Below are 18393 nucleotides of genomic sequence, written 5' to 3'. Positions count from 1 at the left end.
CTCCTGTACTGTATTATCCATCTCTCACTCCATCCACTTCTATTGGCAAGACATTTTAGGCAATTTTCCCTGAGCTAACCCGGTCTTGGAATATTAAGTCACTAATACCCTTTTGCTTGCCAAACCTTCCACACCAACTCCTTAGTGATTAAGATAGACTTCGAAGTTTTCCTTTTTCTTATTTTTTGCATTTCTGGCATGGTAAATTCCCTCACAAGATCATTCAGTCATTCCCTTTTCAAAACCACCACCATGGGCGCTAGTCTGAGAATCTTTTACATGCATCTCGATTCCTAACAACAGTAATATATAAGCTTATAAACCATAACCAATCTGCGATTCTCCCCTAACCTACTAAAGGAATTTGCTGGTACACCACTAACTTAACTTTTGCCTTGCTTCAGCACTAAAACTACCTCCTAGACCTCAGGGAAAAGCTTGTGTTGGGTTCTGACCTGGGCTGTGCTTACGCTGTGATCAAACTCTGCTTATATGAGGCCTATCATACTGTTCACCAGAACATCCTATTTAGCTGTTAAACTGTCTTGGGATCCTTAGTGATGGCAACAATGAGTTGCCTTCTGACTGTACCAGAAGCTTGTCTGTTCTGTATCCTCTTGTAGATCTAATTGGTCATGCTGCTCTAAATCCTTGGTCGCTTGGAAATGGTCTTTTAGACATAGATTGATTTCCAGCTTTAGGGGCAAAGGGATATATGTCAAATAGTTTGGAAATGCCTTGTGTGTGTTGATAGCTGGATGAGTGTCGAACGTGTGTTACAGTGCTTCCAAAGCAGTCCACTCCACAGTGGGCCCACAAATGAACCACTTTTGTCTTTTTAAAAGGTAAGGTCTCGCTTTCAAGTACTTTTCAAACTAGAAACTTGGAATAGAATTTTAAAAGCATTTTGTGTGTGATCCCGATAAAAGAACAATCTGGCTATTTGCTAACCACACCTCCCTAGCCGTGAAACCTTTACATTGTCTGCCAACAAAGCAACATATTGAACTCTATTCCTAATAGTTAAGCATTCCCTGAGTTATTGGCATTAATCCAAGCCTGACTTTCCTTAACGTATACTTCACTAGTGCTAGTTTTTGATTGAAGATTTATTGATCTGTGACATCGGTAGAGTTTTAAAAAACAAATGTTATTGTTTTGCAACACCAAATGGAGATACATTGCAATGGTGTAACACCTGGTCGCTTCTATAAAAGATTCATATGTTGGAATCTGTGTCATCTCAATTTGACCTGTTATAATTATATTATGTCAGAGTCTACTTGGGTATACTAATTCAAACAGTCAATCCAACTATTCTTTAACGTGAGACCTTCATGGGGGACATTATCTATGTATGCTCTTCAGGGTCTGCACATTTGTTCCTTACTTGCCAATGTTGGTTTACCTTGGGGTGCCCACCCATCTTTTTTTCTGTTTACCATTGAGAGTTATGGTGAAGGAGTGGTTGGGCAACTATGTTGGTTACACCTTTTCTTTCCCTTGCCGGAGGTGTCATTAGTAGAGTTATGCAAAAAGACACTCTCTAAACTTAAAACACTGTGTTGGTATGAATTGCAAAGTTTAACAGTACGGGTGCTATAATGGTCACTCAAGCAACTTGCTAAGTCACTAGTACGCAAGGAACTACCACCTTGCATTTGCATAGCTTTGTCTGCCTGTTGCAGAAGGGTACTGTACTCCAAGATCTACATAGAAACTGAAATGACTAATATCATTGTAAAATGTAACCTTGGCTATAAAAATGTAAAAGCATTGTCCAGTGGATGGAAAATATTCTCTTTGCCCAGCCCCATATCTTTAACATTCACCAACAAATGGCATTCAAGAAGGTTTGTTTTCTGGTGTGAGCTGGGCTTTTGAGATCTAGAGTGAAATCATCCACTGGAAGGCCTCTTTAAAAATACAAGTGCGCACATTCAATTTTGAAAAAGTTATTTTTATTAGTTCGCCAACAACAATGCATGGAAAAAAAATCTGACATTGAATGTGGTACTGTCAGTCTTGAGTATTGTGTAGAGATATATATATATATATATATATATATATATATATATATATTTTTTTTTTGTAAACATATATTTCTTGCAGTTTCAGTTAACTAACATTCATGCAATCACGGTACAGTACAACTTTTGTCACCCGTTTTTTGTTCCAATCCAGTGATTCAACTCGATCCATACATATCGGGCCAGAGTATTGTGTAGATAGTTGACCTTACACCAACAATATTGTTTCTTGGGCTAGCCTCCAAGGCTTCTTTATTCCTCTCCAATGTCCCAATATTTTTCCGAATTTTGTAGGGCAGATGTTCTTAACGTTTGACTTCTGTGGATTCCCTACCTAATCATTGCTGGAATCCAGGGTCCCCACTGAGTCCTTATTGGAATCCGGGGACCCCTAATGGATCATTACTGAAAATAGGCGACAGCTACCTGAGCAGTTTCGATGGTTTGAACAGCAAATCAAAACACACAAGGAAACAAGCATTTTTAAACAAATGTACAAGATTAAGGGCCTGATTCTAACTTTGGAGGACGGTGTTAAACCGTCCCAAAAGTGGCGGATATACCACCTACCGTATTACGAGTCCATTATATCCTATGGAACTCGTAATACGGTAGGTGGTATATCCGCCACTTTTGGGACGGTTTAACACCGTCCTCAAGTTAGAATCAGGCCCTAAATGTTTTATTTACTTTAAAATTAAATAACAAAAAAATGAAATCTAAATTCAATGTAAGGTTGGAACTTTTCTAAATTCAATCGAGGCTACCGATCATACATACTGTTTTCGCTTTGATGCACTTGGGCTGCTCCCACAAATCGATCAGAGGATACTAACTTAATTTTTAGTCTCCCATTTCAAATTCCTTAACATTTACAGAACATTCTAAATCTACACTTTGCTTCTTTTAGTTAAATAAAATGTATCAATAATACATTTTGTGAGTGGTCGAAGACCCCTTGAAGGTGGTGCAATGCCCCTGGGGACCTTGGACCACAGGTCAAGAACCATTGTGCCAGGGCATCCCCTGCCTTTATATATTGTGTGCTGTCTCCATACACCAGTCTGTCCCTGCCACCCATCAAATGTGCTTATTCTTGCACTTTTCCTTAAGTGCAAATGCACCGAATGTTATAATCTTAACAGTGTTATGGATTATCTCTGCGTAGTAGAAACACAAAATGAAGGTCTGTGCAATGAGGAAAATTTTGCACCATTTTACTGCCTGTTCTGACACTCCAATACTTTTATAAATTAACTCAAAATAATAAAGTGGCCAGATGTGTTGGATGTGGCTTGCACATCCTTACCTGCTTTTCTATCATTCCAGAGATCCAGTTAAGATTGGTGGTAACCTACAGGGAATACACCATGGCCCTCTTCTACCTACAGAAGGAAGAATGCACTAAGGCCCCACAATTCGTCCAGCTGGCTGTTGATCTGTGGGAGTGGAATATTACAGAGGGCATGTTCATAATGGTCTACTGCATTGCAAAGATTAGTAAACCGAGAGCAAACAGACTTAGCAGGCATCTTCGCTCCCCACCTATGAGTTACAAATTCATTATGAATCCTTACAATACATTGTCTAGGCCCAGTTGCACCCCGTGCCTTGATAATTTAGAGGAACTTAAGTTGGAAGCCAGTTGTCCTCTAAATGAGCAGAGGTCATGGCAACTGGAGAGGGATGACCCGACATGACTTAAGTTGGATTCCAAGAGTACTGAAAAAAAATGAATGCTTGGCCTTGTCTTGTCTTCACTTTCTTCACTTTCTTCAATGGGGGCACATATGCCTTTCCCTGGAGAGAGTTGTTCTTTTCATGACGGGTAGTAGATTCCTGCACTCCTCACTACTAACATGCAGCTTGAGCATATTGTTCTTGAGGAGCTAGCTTTGTCCTAGCAGCTGCTCAGAAACCCTTTTACAGAGGATTTTACAAAAGCAAGGTGACAGGGCTTTGTTATTGGTACTGTAGAAGTGTATAAATGACTTATTTGGTCAGTAGACCGTTTTCTTTTCTAGAAAGCTTGTCGAATCAGGCATCCAGTGTGTATATCTGCAAAACCTGGCTTGTACCAGTGAAGCAATCAAACTATCCACTCTGGCTCTCCAGTTGACCCTTGCTCTCATCACATCCTCAACAAAGCGAGCTCAGTCATTCCACACCAACTATGGAAGATCATCAATGGCTCCTTCGAGTCCGCCACCCTCCCAGAGAGCTGGAAACATGCTGAGATAAACGCCCTCCTCAAAAAAAAAAAAAACAAGGCGTACCCAAAGGACCTCAAGAACTTCCAGCCTATCTCTCTGCTCCCCTTCCCGGCAAAAGTCATTGAGAAGGCCGTCAACAGACCACTAACCCGCTTCCTAGAGGAGAACCGCACCCTGGACCCTTCCCAATCCAGATTCCGCAGCAACCACAGCACCGAAACTGCCCTCATCGCCGCGATCAATGACATTAGAACCATACTGGACAGCGGCAAAACCGCAGCCCTCATCCTCCTGGACTTCTCGGCCGCGTTCAACACCGCCTGCCACCACACCCTACTCTCACTCCTCCGCAATGCTGGAATCCGCAACAGAGCCCTGGACTGGGTCACCTCCTTTCTCACCGCCAGAACCCAGAGAGTCTGCCTTCCCCCTTTCTGCTCGGAGGCCACCAAAATCATCTGCGGCGTACCCCAGGGTTTGTACATCAGCCGGACCCTCTTCAACGTCTGCATGGCCTCGCTTCCTAACATCGCCCGATCCCACAACCTCAACATCATCTCATACACGACGACCCCCAGCTGATCCTCTCCCTCACGAAGGACTCCGCCAAGACCTAACTCCACGAAGGATTGAAGGCCAGCGCCAAATGGATGAAGAGCACCTGCATCAAACTCAATTCTGACAAGACTGAAGTCCTCATCTTCGGCTCCACCCCCTCCGCATGGGAAGACTCCTGGTTGCCTGGCACTCTCTGAACCACTCCGACTCCCACCGACCACGCACGCAACCTCGGATTCATCTTGGAACCCTCACTATCCGTGACACAGCAAGTCAACGGCATCTTCTCCTCCTGCTTCAACTCCCTCTGCATGCTCCGAAAGATCTACAAATGGATACCCACCGAAATCTGAAGAACAGTCACCCAATCCCTCGTAAGCAGCAAACTGGACTATGGCCATGCCCTCTACACAGGAACTATGGCCAAACTCCAGAAGAGGCTGCAGCGCATCCAGAACGCCTCTGCACGCCTCATCCTGGACATCCACTGCCACATCAAAGACCACCTGAAAAACCTGCACTGGCTCCCAGTCAACAAGAGAATAACCTTCAAACTCCTCACCCATGCTCACAAAGCATTGCACAACACCTGACCAGAATACCTCAACAGACGACTCTCCTTCTACACCCCGACCCGGCATCTCCACTCCGCTGACCTCGCCCTTGCAACATTTCCACACGTCCACAGAACTACAACCGGAGCTAGATTATTCCTGCATCTTGCCGCCAAAACATGGAACACTCCTTCCATCCACCTGTGCCAGACCAAAGACCTCCTTACCTTCAGGAAACTTCTCAAGACCTGGCTGTTAGGCAGTAGCAGCACCTCCCCCCCCCCCCCCGCCTTCTCCCCCCTACCCTCCCCAGCACCTTGAGATCCTCACGGGTGAGTAGTGCGCTTTACAAATCCCTGATTGATTGATGTGAGGGAACTTAGTGCATAAATTTCACCGACCAGGAATTCCGCTATCTGCTATCTCTTGGGCTTTGCACCTGGCTTTGGACCAGTTGACCCACAAACCATCCTTTCAGCCAGAAGCCTCAAACATGAAGCTCTACTTTTGGAATATTACCCTTCACCTTTGTCCTCAATTTACCAACTGAATTTGTGAAACTCTAGCCATAACGTCATCTGAATTGTACACTTTTCTGTCAGGGTAAAGTGACTCATTCCTGTTGTAGTTCCCATGAACAAATACGTATTTCACTTACATATTTTTAACCCAAGTTTCCCCTGCTGAGAAAGGGCTGAATAGCACTGATGCCAGGCACAGTTTGTTTTCAATTGCCTAGACTCAGAGCTCTGGGTCTTTCAAAGCAATTGTTTGTCATGTTTGGATGCAGTAGAAGTTGTATGGTTTTTACCTGTAATCCTTTCTTTCTAACCAGACATTATTCAAGGCTGTATTTAATTCGATATCTGCTCATTTTCCTTGTGATATTATTATTGCCACCAGTGATTTAACAGTACAGATGGAACAGATTAGACAGCTGCAGTACTTTTCTCATGCCACTAAGATGGGTAAGTCTACAAATGAGCATGGACTGAATCATCTTCAGGTTTTAGCACATTTATTGATGGGTTCCTAATGACCTTTGCAGGATTACCACTCAAATTATGAATTCCACGTTTCTGGGACACATTAACACATTGTATAAAATATGGTGTTGTTTCTCTGGTTAAAAGTAATTCCATACTTTTTTGGACAAATGTTTCATATATAGCCTCTGACACTGGCCAGTTTCTCTGTGTAGCTTCACGTACACTAATTTTATTTATGTGTAGGGGGTTGGTAACATTCAAATGCATCAAAACTTTAAAAAAACAAAAACATTTTGCAGTTGTGTAATAAATGCTTTTGTTTGTTCTCTTAGAACAATTACCCTCCTGCATAAGCAACAGTATCACCCTAACTTAACTTGGTCTCCATAAAAGTAAACTTTAAGTGGTGTGCTGAAAGTTCAAAAGCAAAAACAGTTATCACTGGAAATGCCATTTTTCAAAATTACTTCTTATGTTATTATTAGTAAGAAGATTTTAATGTTTTCATTTATTTTATTGGCTCAAACCCATACAATTCAATTTAAAGATACCACATACATATCAGAAAATAAAGAAATTGATTGACAGAGAAAAAACAGATGTTGCCCTCGGTCTGTGCCTTTTTCCCTTCTTTTATTTATTCATTGCTATTTCAAAAATGTGGCTTTAAGTGGGCCAAGACCTTGCAGTAGTTAACTAAGCTTTCCTATGAAATTGCTTCTGGTTGCTGAGATGACTGATCCTTATTGATCTTCCTCCACAGTGCTCAAAAGAAGTACGTGTTTTTATTCTTCCAGTTCCGTCTGAAACTGAATGCAGACAAGACGGAGATCCTCATCCTCGGCTCTACCCCTTCCACCTGGGACAACTCCTGGTGGCTCGCTACTCTAGGAACTGCACCGACGCTCACCAACCACACACACAACCTGGGATTCATTCTGGACTCATCGCTCTCCATGACCCAACAAGTCAATGCCATCTCATCATCCTGCTTCAACACGCTCTGCAAGATCTTCAGGTGGATCCCCACTGAAACCAGAAGGACTGTCACCCAGGCCCTCGTCCGCAGCAGACTCGACTACGGCAGAGCTCTACGCGGGAACCATGGGCAAACTCCAGAAAAGACTGCAACGTATACAGAACGCCTCCGCACGCCTCATCCTCGACATCCCACGCCGCAGCCACATCTCAGCCCACCTGAGAGACCTACACTGGCTCCCCGTCAAGAAGATCACCTTCAAGTTCCTCACCCACGCCCACAAATCACTCCACAACGCCGGTCCAGCGTACCTCAATGAACGACCCACCTTCTACACCCCCAAGCGACAACTCCGCTCAACCAACCACACCCTCGCTACCGTTCCACGCATCCACAGGACCACAGCAGGCGGCAGATCATTCTCCCACCTCGCCACCAAGTCCTGGAACACCCTCCCCATCCACCTACGTCAGACCTGGGACCTGCTGACCTGCAGGAGACGCTTCAAGACCTGGCTGTTCGAGCAGTAGCAACTCCCCCTCCTCCTCCCCCCCCACTCAGCGCCTTGAGACAGTCGCGGGTGAGTAGCGCGCTCTACAAATGATTGAGTTCTTACCCATCGTTCTGGCTATATTGACAGCATGTGTAGCTATTTTTATTGTGCATAATCTGAAAACGAATATAGGTTCTGGTGTAAGTTCTCTATTGATCATAACAGTGCATTTTCAAGATATTTGAACAGTGTCAACTTTGAGCCAAGACTGTGGTAAACAGGTTCATTATACCGGCAAGTTGGCGAGAGCATATGTTAAATCCACTTAGCAATTCGAGCTGATGTGGCATAGTTATTGAATAACGTATATTTCTGGAATTTGAACAGTCCTGAGGTCATTGTTCAAGTAGACCCGCAAGTATTTTTATGAACTTCTCCTGCCAGATAACAGACCCATCCAGTGTTGCTACGTCCAACTCTAACCTATTATATTAAAACTATTCTCCTTAATTATAAAGCTCAGATATAGACAAACATTTTACACCTAGTACTGAATTAAAGGTGGCAGAGGAGAGAGCCCAAGTGTGCCTGATGACTTAAGTATTCTCCGATATGAAGAAATTAAAGTTATTGTTTTAATATATTTTGAAACTTAGGTCTTGAAAACATTACTAGCCCTACAAGATGTATGTCCTTACCATTGAATTTGCTTCTAGTATTTGTCATGAAATATTTTGGGGTGCTGGGACGTTCAGTGTGCTGGCTGCTTTGAAATATTTTGTCTTTACCCAATATCCTGATTTTGGCGGTCTCACTGCCGGTCCAACAATATGGCGGTCGGGAGGACGCCGCCAAGCCAGCGTCCTCCCCACCGCCGTATTACGACACTACTGTCGGGCTGGCGGGAATGTTTGCGGCAGTGTCACTGCGGCGGCATTCTTGAAGCACATGCAGCCACAGTGCAGCTCCAGATGTACCTCGGGCGCACTGTTGCCATGCCCAATGTTGTGCATGGTAGCAGTGAGCACCTACAGTGCAGGCACAGGGCGGCACAGCATTTGCCCCCAGCCACATCACTGCCCAATGGGCAGAATTGCCCTGGAACCCTGTTTGGGGCCCATTCCCTGCCTTACCGCTGAGCTTTTCATGGTGGGGTCCCCACCATGAAAAGCTTGGTGGAACGGCAGGTTGTGAGCAACTGACCACGGCTTTCCCCATCACCACCACCGCTGCTGTGGGATTGAAGATCGTGGTGGTTGTGTCAGTCTTGTGGCAGTCTGACTGCCATCCTCATAATCTGGCAGTTGGACCACCACCACCGCGTGGGTACGTCGGTCTCAGGACCGCCATACTCCTAATCAGGGCCTTTGCGTTCTCCATCAGAAGTTTTCCCAAAACTGACCAATAGCATGTGTTTCAGCCCAGAATGTTCATTTTTTTTCAAAAGTTGCAAAAATTATTGAATCATGTTTTCACCATTTTTACATTTGTATTTACAAGATTTCTGTTAAAGTAGTTAGATAAATTGATTAAATATAAAATAAGAAATCTTCATTCTTTTGATGGTTTAAAAAAAATCTCCTTACAAGACAAACATTAACTAACTGCTTTCCATTTTGTTTGTCTGCAGCTACAATCTTATCTTGTGGATGGATTATTTATCTAACTTATTACAATTCACGGAACATCGGGCTCATTTTAACTTTAGTTCTCAACAGATGGTTCAAACATGGCTACATTCATATTGGTAAGTCAGTGTGGTTTAAAATTACATCTAAACATACTTCAGAGTAAAAATGTGGCATTTGATAGTTTGCACTCATTGTCATGGACAGCAATTTTACTCTCCATCGCAGTTCTAAAAACAGAATACCAATTTGTTTTTGTCTGATATGGTTACACAGACGTTATTTCGAATGTTGAGGTGAGGTAAGCAGCCAGACCCTGCCTTGAAACGCATAAGCCGTGGGCGCTTAGGGTTTGGTGAGGTATGTAGTGGAGGTCCTGCAGGTAGGCTTGGAAATGTGACAACTGATCCTGGTTACATATTTTACACTTCTAGGAAGAGAGTGACAGCTGAGTCAGAGGCATATTAAAGGAGATCTGAATTCTAGATTGAAGCAGAGTATGTTGCCGGTCCATGCCACCCAACTGCAGCTGACAAGCAGGAGAGACTATAGGGAGGTGACTGATGACTCATTGTCATCTATTGACATGAATGTTCGAGGTGGCACACAAGTAAGACCGGCGCTGCCATCTACACTATATTTCCTTATTATGTTTACATCTGACTATGCATCTGTGTATGTGTTTGTGTGCGTATGTATGTCTGTACATACATACATATATACATAAACACACATATATATATATATATATATATATATATATATATATATACACACAAAATAAGGCACTATTTATATATATATATATATATATATATATATACATACACACACGTACGTTACCAAGTCAGATTTAAAAATATTAAGCAAACACAACTTTGCAGCAAAACGTTATCTCACCAGACTATTGTTTATTAAAACAAATTGATACATATTATTATATACATAAATACAGGACTTATGATCAGCAATTTTTATCCATTGATCTGTCAAAAAGCCACCTCCTCAACTTTATTCATATCACTCCCATTTTGATCTGGTCTTTAACTCCACACAGTATATTCATACGTTAGCCACCTTAGACATGATTACCTCAAGTCTTCATAACTTTGCTGTCATCAACTATAACTTTGTATTTTCTGACAAGTACTTCAGTTTATGGTATAGGACCCTAAGCTTCCCCTTTTTTTTTCTACAGATATGGAAAAAACAACTGTTAAATGTTAGGTGTATGTTAACTCATTCCCTCTGGTGATAATTAAACAAAGAATATATAAGTTTACTCCAGTGAATTGAAATGTTTATTAATTTCTGATTATTCAGTGATTCAGAATTATGCTTTAGTTGTCAAGCTGCTAATCATTGGCTGCTTGTGTCAAACAATTTATCTTACTCTTATATTGAGTAATTGCACCCCTCCCCCAAACACACCACACAAATTCAAGCCCTTGGCTACGGAGGTATCACAGTGAACTATGGAAATCTGAGGGAAATGATTGCTCAGTTTGTTGCCACTGTGAAATGTGCGCAGCGGACATGACAAAAATGTGCAGTCCAGTACACACGTTCTGCTACTTGAAGAGTTAGTAAAATTAGAGGGTATTCAGAGTTCGACCTACCATTTAGGGCACTTAGCAGTAAAGAATGCAATAGGCTGACAGGAACAGCCCCTTTTGAATTATGCATCTGTGGTCCTCATTGTGGCCCTGAAAATGGAGGTCCAGCACCCCAAAACTTCACCCAGGTTGATGAAGATTATAGATATTATATGATTCAAATTAACATCACCAGCACTCCCTTGTTTTTGTGCATACACTAGAACTTTAATATCACTACAAACTGTTTCAGTAGCTTTAGCCATACCTGAGTCATGTATATTCAGTTATGTGTTAAGTAAAAGTACTGGGATAATACCTTTACCGTCCAATCAATTTTCTGTAACAGGGGTCTGGAAAGTAGTGGAACTAAAGGAGAGACACAGGATTGACTGTTTGGCCATGTTTATTTCTACTTCTCTTAACCCAAAGTTTTCCTTGGAGTAGGGTTATGTGTGCTGAAACTCGATTTTCGGTATAACCCTGTAGCGCAACTGTTGTCTCATTCCAGGTCTCATGAAAACAGATATTCCATGAGATTAAAAACGACAGCACATCCCTGTTTTGCAACAACTTTGCCAGACTGATAGTCTTCCTGGGCTGGGGAGAGGGTGGTTCGCTCACATCTTACCTGTGAATAGGCTGTGCCCTGCCCTCACACAATTGACTGATTACCCCTACTGATTTCTGGAGACAGGGCTGGGTTGAAAGGGTGTTGTCTGCCTTGAAGGGACTCCTTTGAAGTTACCCCCTCTGAACAAAGACATTATTGAGTATAATTGGAAGTAGCTTGCCCTCTGATTTGGTAGAGCACTTTTGAACCTGGGACAGAACCTCTTCCAGAGGCACAAGGACTCACCCGGACTGCTCTTCTCTTGTTGCCCTGCCTCTGGTGTCTGCAGGGTGGCACAAAGACTCTTCTGGATTGCATTTCTGCATGTTGCCCTGCTACCAGCCTGCTCCCTGATTCTTGACTGTCAAGATACTTTGGGGCTGCTAGGAGAAACTGCCACTTTAACCTCATGCCCTTCCCCCTCCTCACACCCCCTCCAGCGAAGCTGCCCTGTCGTACAGACCACCTGCAGCAGTCGCAGCTGCACATATCTTCAGGAGAGGCTGCCACCCCATGCCTAAGCCAATAGGTATAAGCCAATTAGGTATAAGCCAGTCATACCAAGTTTAGAAGGGAGAGCACATGCACTTTAGCCCTGATAAGCAGTCCTAGAGCCAACAAAAAGAGGTCAGAAAAATAGGAGAATATGAGCATCCTCTTTTTGACTAACTTAGTATGACTTAATAGAAGTATGACTGTAGGCTAGGACACATCCAGTGCTAATCCTGGGTTTTTTTCTGGCTTTTTCCAGAGATTGCATGGAAGCATTTTCTACCAGATCTTCAACACAAGGGTATTTGAGGCTTATTGCTTGGCAAGTCATCTTTGCGAACCCCCTACTGCAATCCTCAAATTATAAAATCTTGTCAATATCTTTTCTCATTCAAATATTGCTTAGCAATGCCCTAGTTAGCAAACACAGCTCTTCCTCGAGGCCTGAGTTACAATAGTTTTTTTCCATTTGAATATTTTCCAAACGCTGGATAATAACTTGTTTGAGATTGAAAAATGTTCCTGAAATCTTCATCTTTTCCTTGTATCTTTTAAAGATAATCTGTTGATAGGAATGGGAGCTTACTCAAGAATGTAATTAATTAGAAGTTAAATCACCCTTTTTCAACTTTGTCATGTCAGAAACTTTATGTATGAGCTCAGTTAGAAGAATTTGTCGCTTTACTGATGAGTTCTGTTCTTACTGGAGTAACTGAGTAAGACCCTTCTCTATATTCGTCCAATCAAACAGATGATCTGCGTGATCCAAGAAAGGCTTAGTAGCTACTTGAATAAGGCACTTTTTTGGGTTTAGGTCCTGAAGTTCCCTATCACATGTGCTGTAGGAAACATTGTTTTTATTGTATGTTGTCACAATACCTGAATGTTCTGGTGACACATAGTGAGGGTCCATTCTGTTCGCTCTAAAACCCCTGTGTAGTTAAAAAAAAGAAATTAGCATGACAACCATTTGTGTCCACTGACCATGATAACCACCCGCCAGTACTTGAAAGTGATGTGTTAAAGGTTCCATTTTGGAGCCGCCAATCAAGCTGATTTTCAGTTGCTTAATGTACTTTTTTGCGGGAGTGGGGATACTGGGGGCATTTAGTTCTTTACTTTTTGCCAAACCTAAACAATTTGTCTGCTGTACAGTGTCATTTAAAAATATAATTTGTAAAGTTTTCAGCCATGCTCTAAACAAAGCTTCTCTTCCCTGTATTTGCCAATGTTTAGTTCCCTAAACACTCTTTAAATCAATTCACTTCATCCAATATTCATAGCCTTGTATAGCCAACCAGGAAACAGAGGAAGCGGAATAAATCAATTTTGTATCAGTCAACAGCACATTGTGCATCTCCATGATGGGCAATTCAAAATAATACAATACAACATCTTTAATATTATGCCCTGAAAAATATGTAAACATATTCATATATGTTTTAGAACTCCCCACTGGTGGTGTGGGAATTTTTATTTTTTTGGTTTTTGCCTTATTTTAAAGAAAGCCATTGCATATTTTAATATAGTCCAGTGCAGAGGATGTGGAAGTTACATGCATGCTGCTATAATCTCCATGGCTCATTTAGAGCCCATGAAAGATTGGTCTTGACTACAATGTTTCCTTTTTAAAGGTGCAAAAGGCAGATCAGAAAAAAATAATTGATCTTTTTTCTGCAGGTTCATTTTCATTCTCTGTTCTTTCTGGAAAAATCATGGTACGAGAAATCTATTATATCACAGAGGATTTGTCCATCAGGTAAGTAAAGTATAAGACTTTCTGAGAAAACTGCATTGCACAATTTTGAAATCCCTCTTCCTAAGTCACATTAAATGCACAATATTGTTTGTCATACTTCACTTTGTTTTGCTCTTGTGATATTATGAATCAATTTTTTGAACAGCTAGTTTTGACAAAGATTTAGTTTGTATAGTGTACTTGCACAACTTTAATTCTCCTGAGCAATTTTGAGAGGGATTGAGGTAATATGAGAAAGCACACAAACATTTGTTTCGAAACTACTGTAATGGGTAACCCAAGACAGAACTATCTGCTATCATCTTTCACTCATATGGTTTCACAGGTCTGCTCAACTTCGTAGTTTCTGATGTATTTAACCTCATTTTTAGGGTTGAGCCTGCGTCGCATGTGCTCGTGCATGCGTTTCGCTAGCGAGATGCTTTAGGTATTAGAAAAGGGCCCGGAGCCCATTCAACGTCACATCAGTGTCTTTTATTGGCAAGTTGTCTTGCCTGTTAGAATCTGCTTCTTTTGATTAGTGGAAGGCACGCGTACGTCATGCCTTTTCCGTTGTTAGCCTTCCTCGAGTGCAGCGACCAAGTACGGAAAACATGCGAGGCTCGCTGGGGTTGTGGACTACTTTTTCTCTGTTTTCAGAGCGAGATCTCTCTGGGCAGAAGTCCAGCGCTTCGGTAATTGCACTTTTGCCGGTTACGTTCATAATTGCACTTTGTATGAACTGTACAGCGCGATCGCAGGAAAAATCCGGTTGGGAGTTTACAACTGTGAACGGCTGTAACTCCGACAAATGGGAGACCCTAGTGCATTGCAAATGCTTGTTTTGTTTGGCACCTCTACCTGAGGATTCATAAGTGGCTAGCTCAGGTCTGTTATTTCCACTTCTTCATTATTTTCAGTTTCTTGTCTTCTCATGAGAAAGCCGTGAACCTGCTAATCTGAGTTCCGATTGTTATTGTGTTTACTTTCAATCAAGTCAATGTATGTAGATAACCTATAAGTCCTGAATATAGAGGCTGGGTCATCAGTAGATGTTCCCTCATATACAGGGGACATGTTGCTGCTTTGACTAGCCATACTGCACTTTGCTTGATATGCTAAATGTGTGCAGACTTGACGGAAAGTTGCTTCTTATTTCTCTAGCACCTGAATGAAGTGAAGATGTATATAACCTAGTTGTAGTTTCATTGATGCGGTTGCATGCTGAAAAGCAACACAAAGTCTTTTACCTACATTACGGTGAAATGCATCATAACAATTCAAGAGCATCTGATATTGAATATTTTGGGTAGGCAGCATATCAAACTCCTACCATGGAGTCCATTAGTTCGGGAGGTATGTCAGATGAGTGGTTTTGTAGGTTGTTCATTTTGGTTCTGTTTTTAAATGTCTGTGGGAGCGAAGCCTTGCCAGCATTTGTATGCAAGGCATATGTTCTTTAAGTAGAATCTGGCTTTGAAGCGGGGCCAGTCATGGCTTCTTAACTGGGAGGTGAGCGACTATTGCTTCTGTAGCCTGAAAATGTTATGGAGGCTCAGAGATTGAGAAAGAGAGGCTGAGAGGCAAATACTCCCCATAACACTTAAAAGAGCTGGATACTCCTGGATTCCTCACCTTTAGAATATCCCCAGGTGCCAGACTGGATCTGGAAGATTTAAACACTACTGGTCCCACATACGGATAGGTGGTAGTGTGCACCTCTGCAATGATTTTATTGTGCCAATGATATGACACTTATTGTGCCACCCATAGGAGCCCATGCAAAATGTTTCTGCAGGCCTGCCATTGCAGCCTGCGTGGAAGGGTGCATTCACCCTTTCACTACAGGTCACTGCACCTGGTCACTGTAAGTCACCGCAATGGTAGGCCCTCTTAGCCCAGAAGGCAGGGTGCAAGTACCTGTGTGTGAGGGCACCCCTGCATGAGCAGAGGTGCCCCCACAAACTCCAGCTCCATTACCCTTGAAGCCATTTTATCTGTGTACCTGTGTCCAGCTACATAATGGTAACTCTGAACCTGGGCATGTTCGGTAACAAACACGTCAGAATCATACCCCAATATTGTTGCCAGTATTGGTTGTATGATTCCATGCACTCTAGGGGCTCCTTAGAGGATCCCCAGCAATGCTCCTACCAGTCTACTGGGGTTTTCCAGGCAGCCCTTGCTGCTGCCACCCCTCAGACAGGTTTCTGCCCTCTTGCTGCTTGACCAGCTCAAGCAAAGAAAGGCAGGACAACGGATTTCCTTTGGGAGGGGGTGGCAACACCCTCTCCCTTTGGAAAAAGGTGTTACATGGTTTGGGAGGGGTAGCCTCCGCAAGCCACCAGTATGCTTTTAAGGGCACATTTGGATGCCCTACTTGCACAAACCGGTTTGCACAAGTCCGGGTTTCCCCGGTCCTTGCTCTGGTGCGAAACTGGACAATGGAAAGGGGAGTAACCACTCCCCTGTCCATCACCGCTCCAGGGATGGTGCCCAGAGCTCTTCTAGGTGACCACTTGATTCTCCTATCTTGAATCCTAGGTGGGCAGAAGCCCCTGGGAGCATCTGAGTGGCCAGGTCAGGCAGGTGACGTCACAGCCCCCTCCTGATAGGTGGTCACCCTGCTAGGTGAACAACAACGCTTCCTGTGCTATTTTGGATCTCCTTCTTGGGTGGGTCCTCTGATTCCACATGCAAGATTCCATCAGGACTCCTAGGCATCATTTACTCCATCTTCTGGCCACCAGGACTGCAACTGGGCCCTCCAGGAACTGACAATCTGCAACTCCAGCAACAACTCCACTCTGCATCACTGTTCTCCAGCTCCTTCCACCAACTGCAACATTTCCCTGGCTGTGCATCCTTTGAGGATGAAAAGTCTTCAGCCTGCACAAGAAGCAGGAAGGAATCTCCCTTGGAGTGAAGTCACCCCCTGGCATCCGCAGGCACCACCTGCAATGACGACCGGCTGCGTGAATCTCCTTTCCTCCGGACCTGCATGGATTCTGCATCACAGGTGGTAGTCTGGAGTGGTCCTCTCTAACAGCTGTCCTACTTGGGGGACGGTAAACCCTTGTCTTTCCTTGCAGGACAGTACTCCTGTGCATCGCAGCTCTTGCAGCTACCAAGGCTTGTTTTTTCCTCCTCCAAGGGATCTTCAGGCTCTGTGTAGCCCAGGCCTCCAGCACTCTTCCCTGCAAAGCACAGTCTCCTCCCTTCTGCTCTAGCGACGTGGGACTGCTCTCCAATTTTCCTCAGTGGGCCGCACCATGATGCCTGTGCCTGCTGCCGGTGGGTCGCCTGTGGGGGCTGACTCTCCTTGTGGCTCTCCCAGCTGCTGAGGGTCACCTCGGACTCCTCTCCTTGGGTCGAGTCACCAGGGCCTTGCTGGTCCTCTTCAGCTGGCTCTTGCATTTCTCAAGGCTTGTTGGTGGTTTTCCGGCACCACTGACTGACTGCATCACAACCACCAACGTGGGACATCACTTGCATCACTCCTGGAACTCCTCTTCTGCTCCAGTGATGCACTGCTGACTTTCTTTGTCTACCGTCAACCTGGTCCTGCATCCACAGAAGGGTGGGTAGTAACTCCTGCAACCGCCGGACACTTCAACGCAAGCTGGACTTGGTCCCCTTCCTTTGCAGGTCCTCCTCTGTCAGGATCCACCTTTGGTTCCTTCCAGTCTTGTCTGGGTCTTGCACAGTCCTTTCCTAAAGTCCTCCTGTTTGTTTTGGGGAAAACCAGGTACTTACTACTTTTCTCCTGGTTGCTGGGGGACACCCTGGTACTTATATTTTGGGGTCTCTAGTTCCTTCAGCTCTCCTCTTCTGATTCCACTTCCTTGGGTGGGGGACTGCCTTCACATTCCACTTACTTAGCATATGGTTTTGTCTCCCCCTGGGGCCTTCGCTATTTGCTAATGTTTTTACCATTGCTCCTGCTTTCTATGCTAATCACTGACTTCTAATGTGTACATAACAGTATTGCTATTCAGTATTTTAGTATTTGTGTTATCATGATAAAGTAACTTTATTTGTGTAACACTGGTTCTTTCACGTATGTAAATGCTGTGTGACTGTAGTCGCATGTAGTTGCATAAGCTTTGCACGTCTCCTAGATAAGTCTTGGCTGCTCATCCACAGCTACCCCTAGGAAGCCCTGGCTCTCTAAACATTGCCTACACCTCACTAATAGGGGATACCTGGACCTAGTATAAGGTGGTAACACCATAGGTGCTCTCCACGCACCAGGACAACTTCCTACACATTGCATTTTGTGATGCAAATGTTCTAAATTAAGGCTTTTGAAAATCCCACTTTTGTTATGATTAAAGGAAGCCAAATAGCATTATTTAATATGGTTTTAATACAGTGAGTAAATGTGATAATCGTGGAGAGAAACTCAGTTGCATCATTTTTAACATGAACATCAAGTACTACTCATTAAATCTGCACTGAAAATGTAGGTTCGATGGCATATGTTGCTGCAGATACACATGTTTCTCACA

The 18393-nt window shown here is 43.5% G+C and overlaps 1 protein-coding gene across 20 annotated transcripts in view; it reads left to right on the top strand.

Moving 5' to 3' along the window:
- The window catches only part of BLTP1 (bridge-like lipid transfer protein family member 1), a 1779540-nt gene that overhangs the window by 56428 nt on the left and 1704719 nt on the right, over positions 1–18393 (top strand). For all 20 annotated transcript variants that reach the window (XM_069242474.1, XM_069242454.1, XM_069242518.1 and 17 more), the window contains 2 exons: positions 9447–9563; positions 13825–13903. In XM_069242474.1, coding sequence (XP_069098575.1) covers positions 9447–9563; positions 13825–13903 — 196 coding nt within the window. The remainder of the gene's footprint in view (positions 1–9446; positions 9564–13824; positions 13904–18393) is intronic.

Source organism: Pleurodeles waltl, chromosome 1_2 (genome assembly GCF_031143425.1).
Source record: "Pleurodeles waltl isolate 20211129_DDA chromosome 1_2, aPleWal1.hap1.20221129, whole genome shotgun sequence".
NCBI lineage: Eukaryota > Metazoa > Chordata > Amphibia > Caudata > Salamandridae > Pleurodeles > Pleurodeles waltl.
This window is presented reverse-complemented; position numbering and strand designations above follow the sequence as displayed.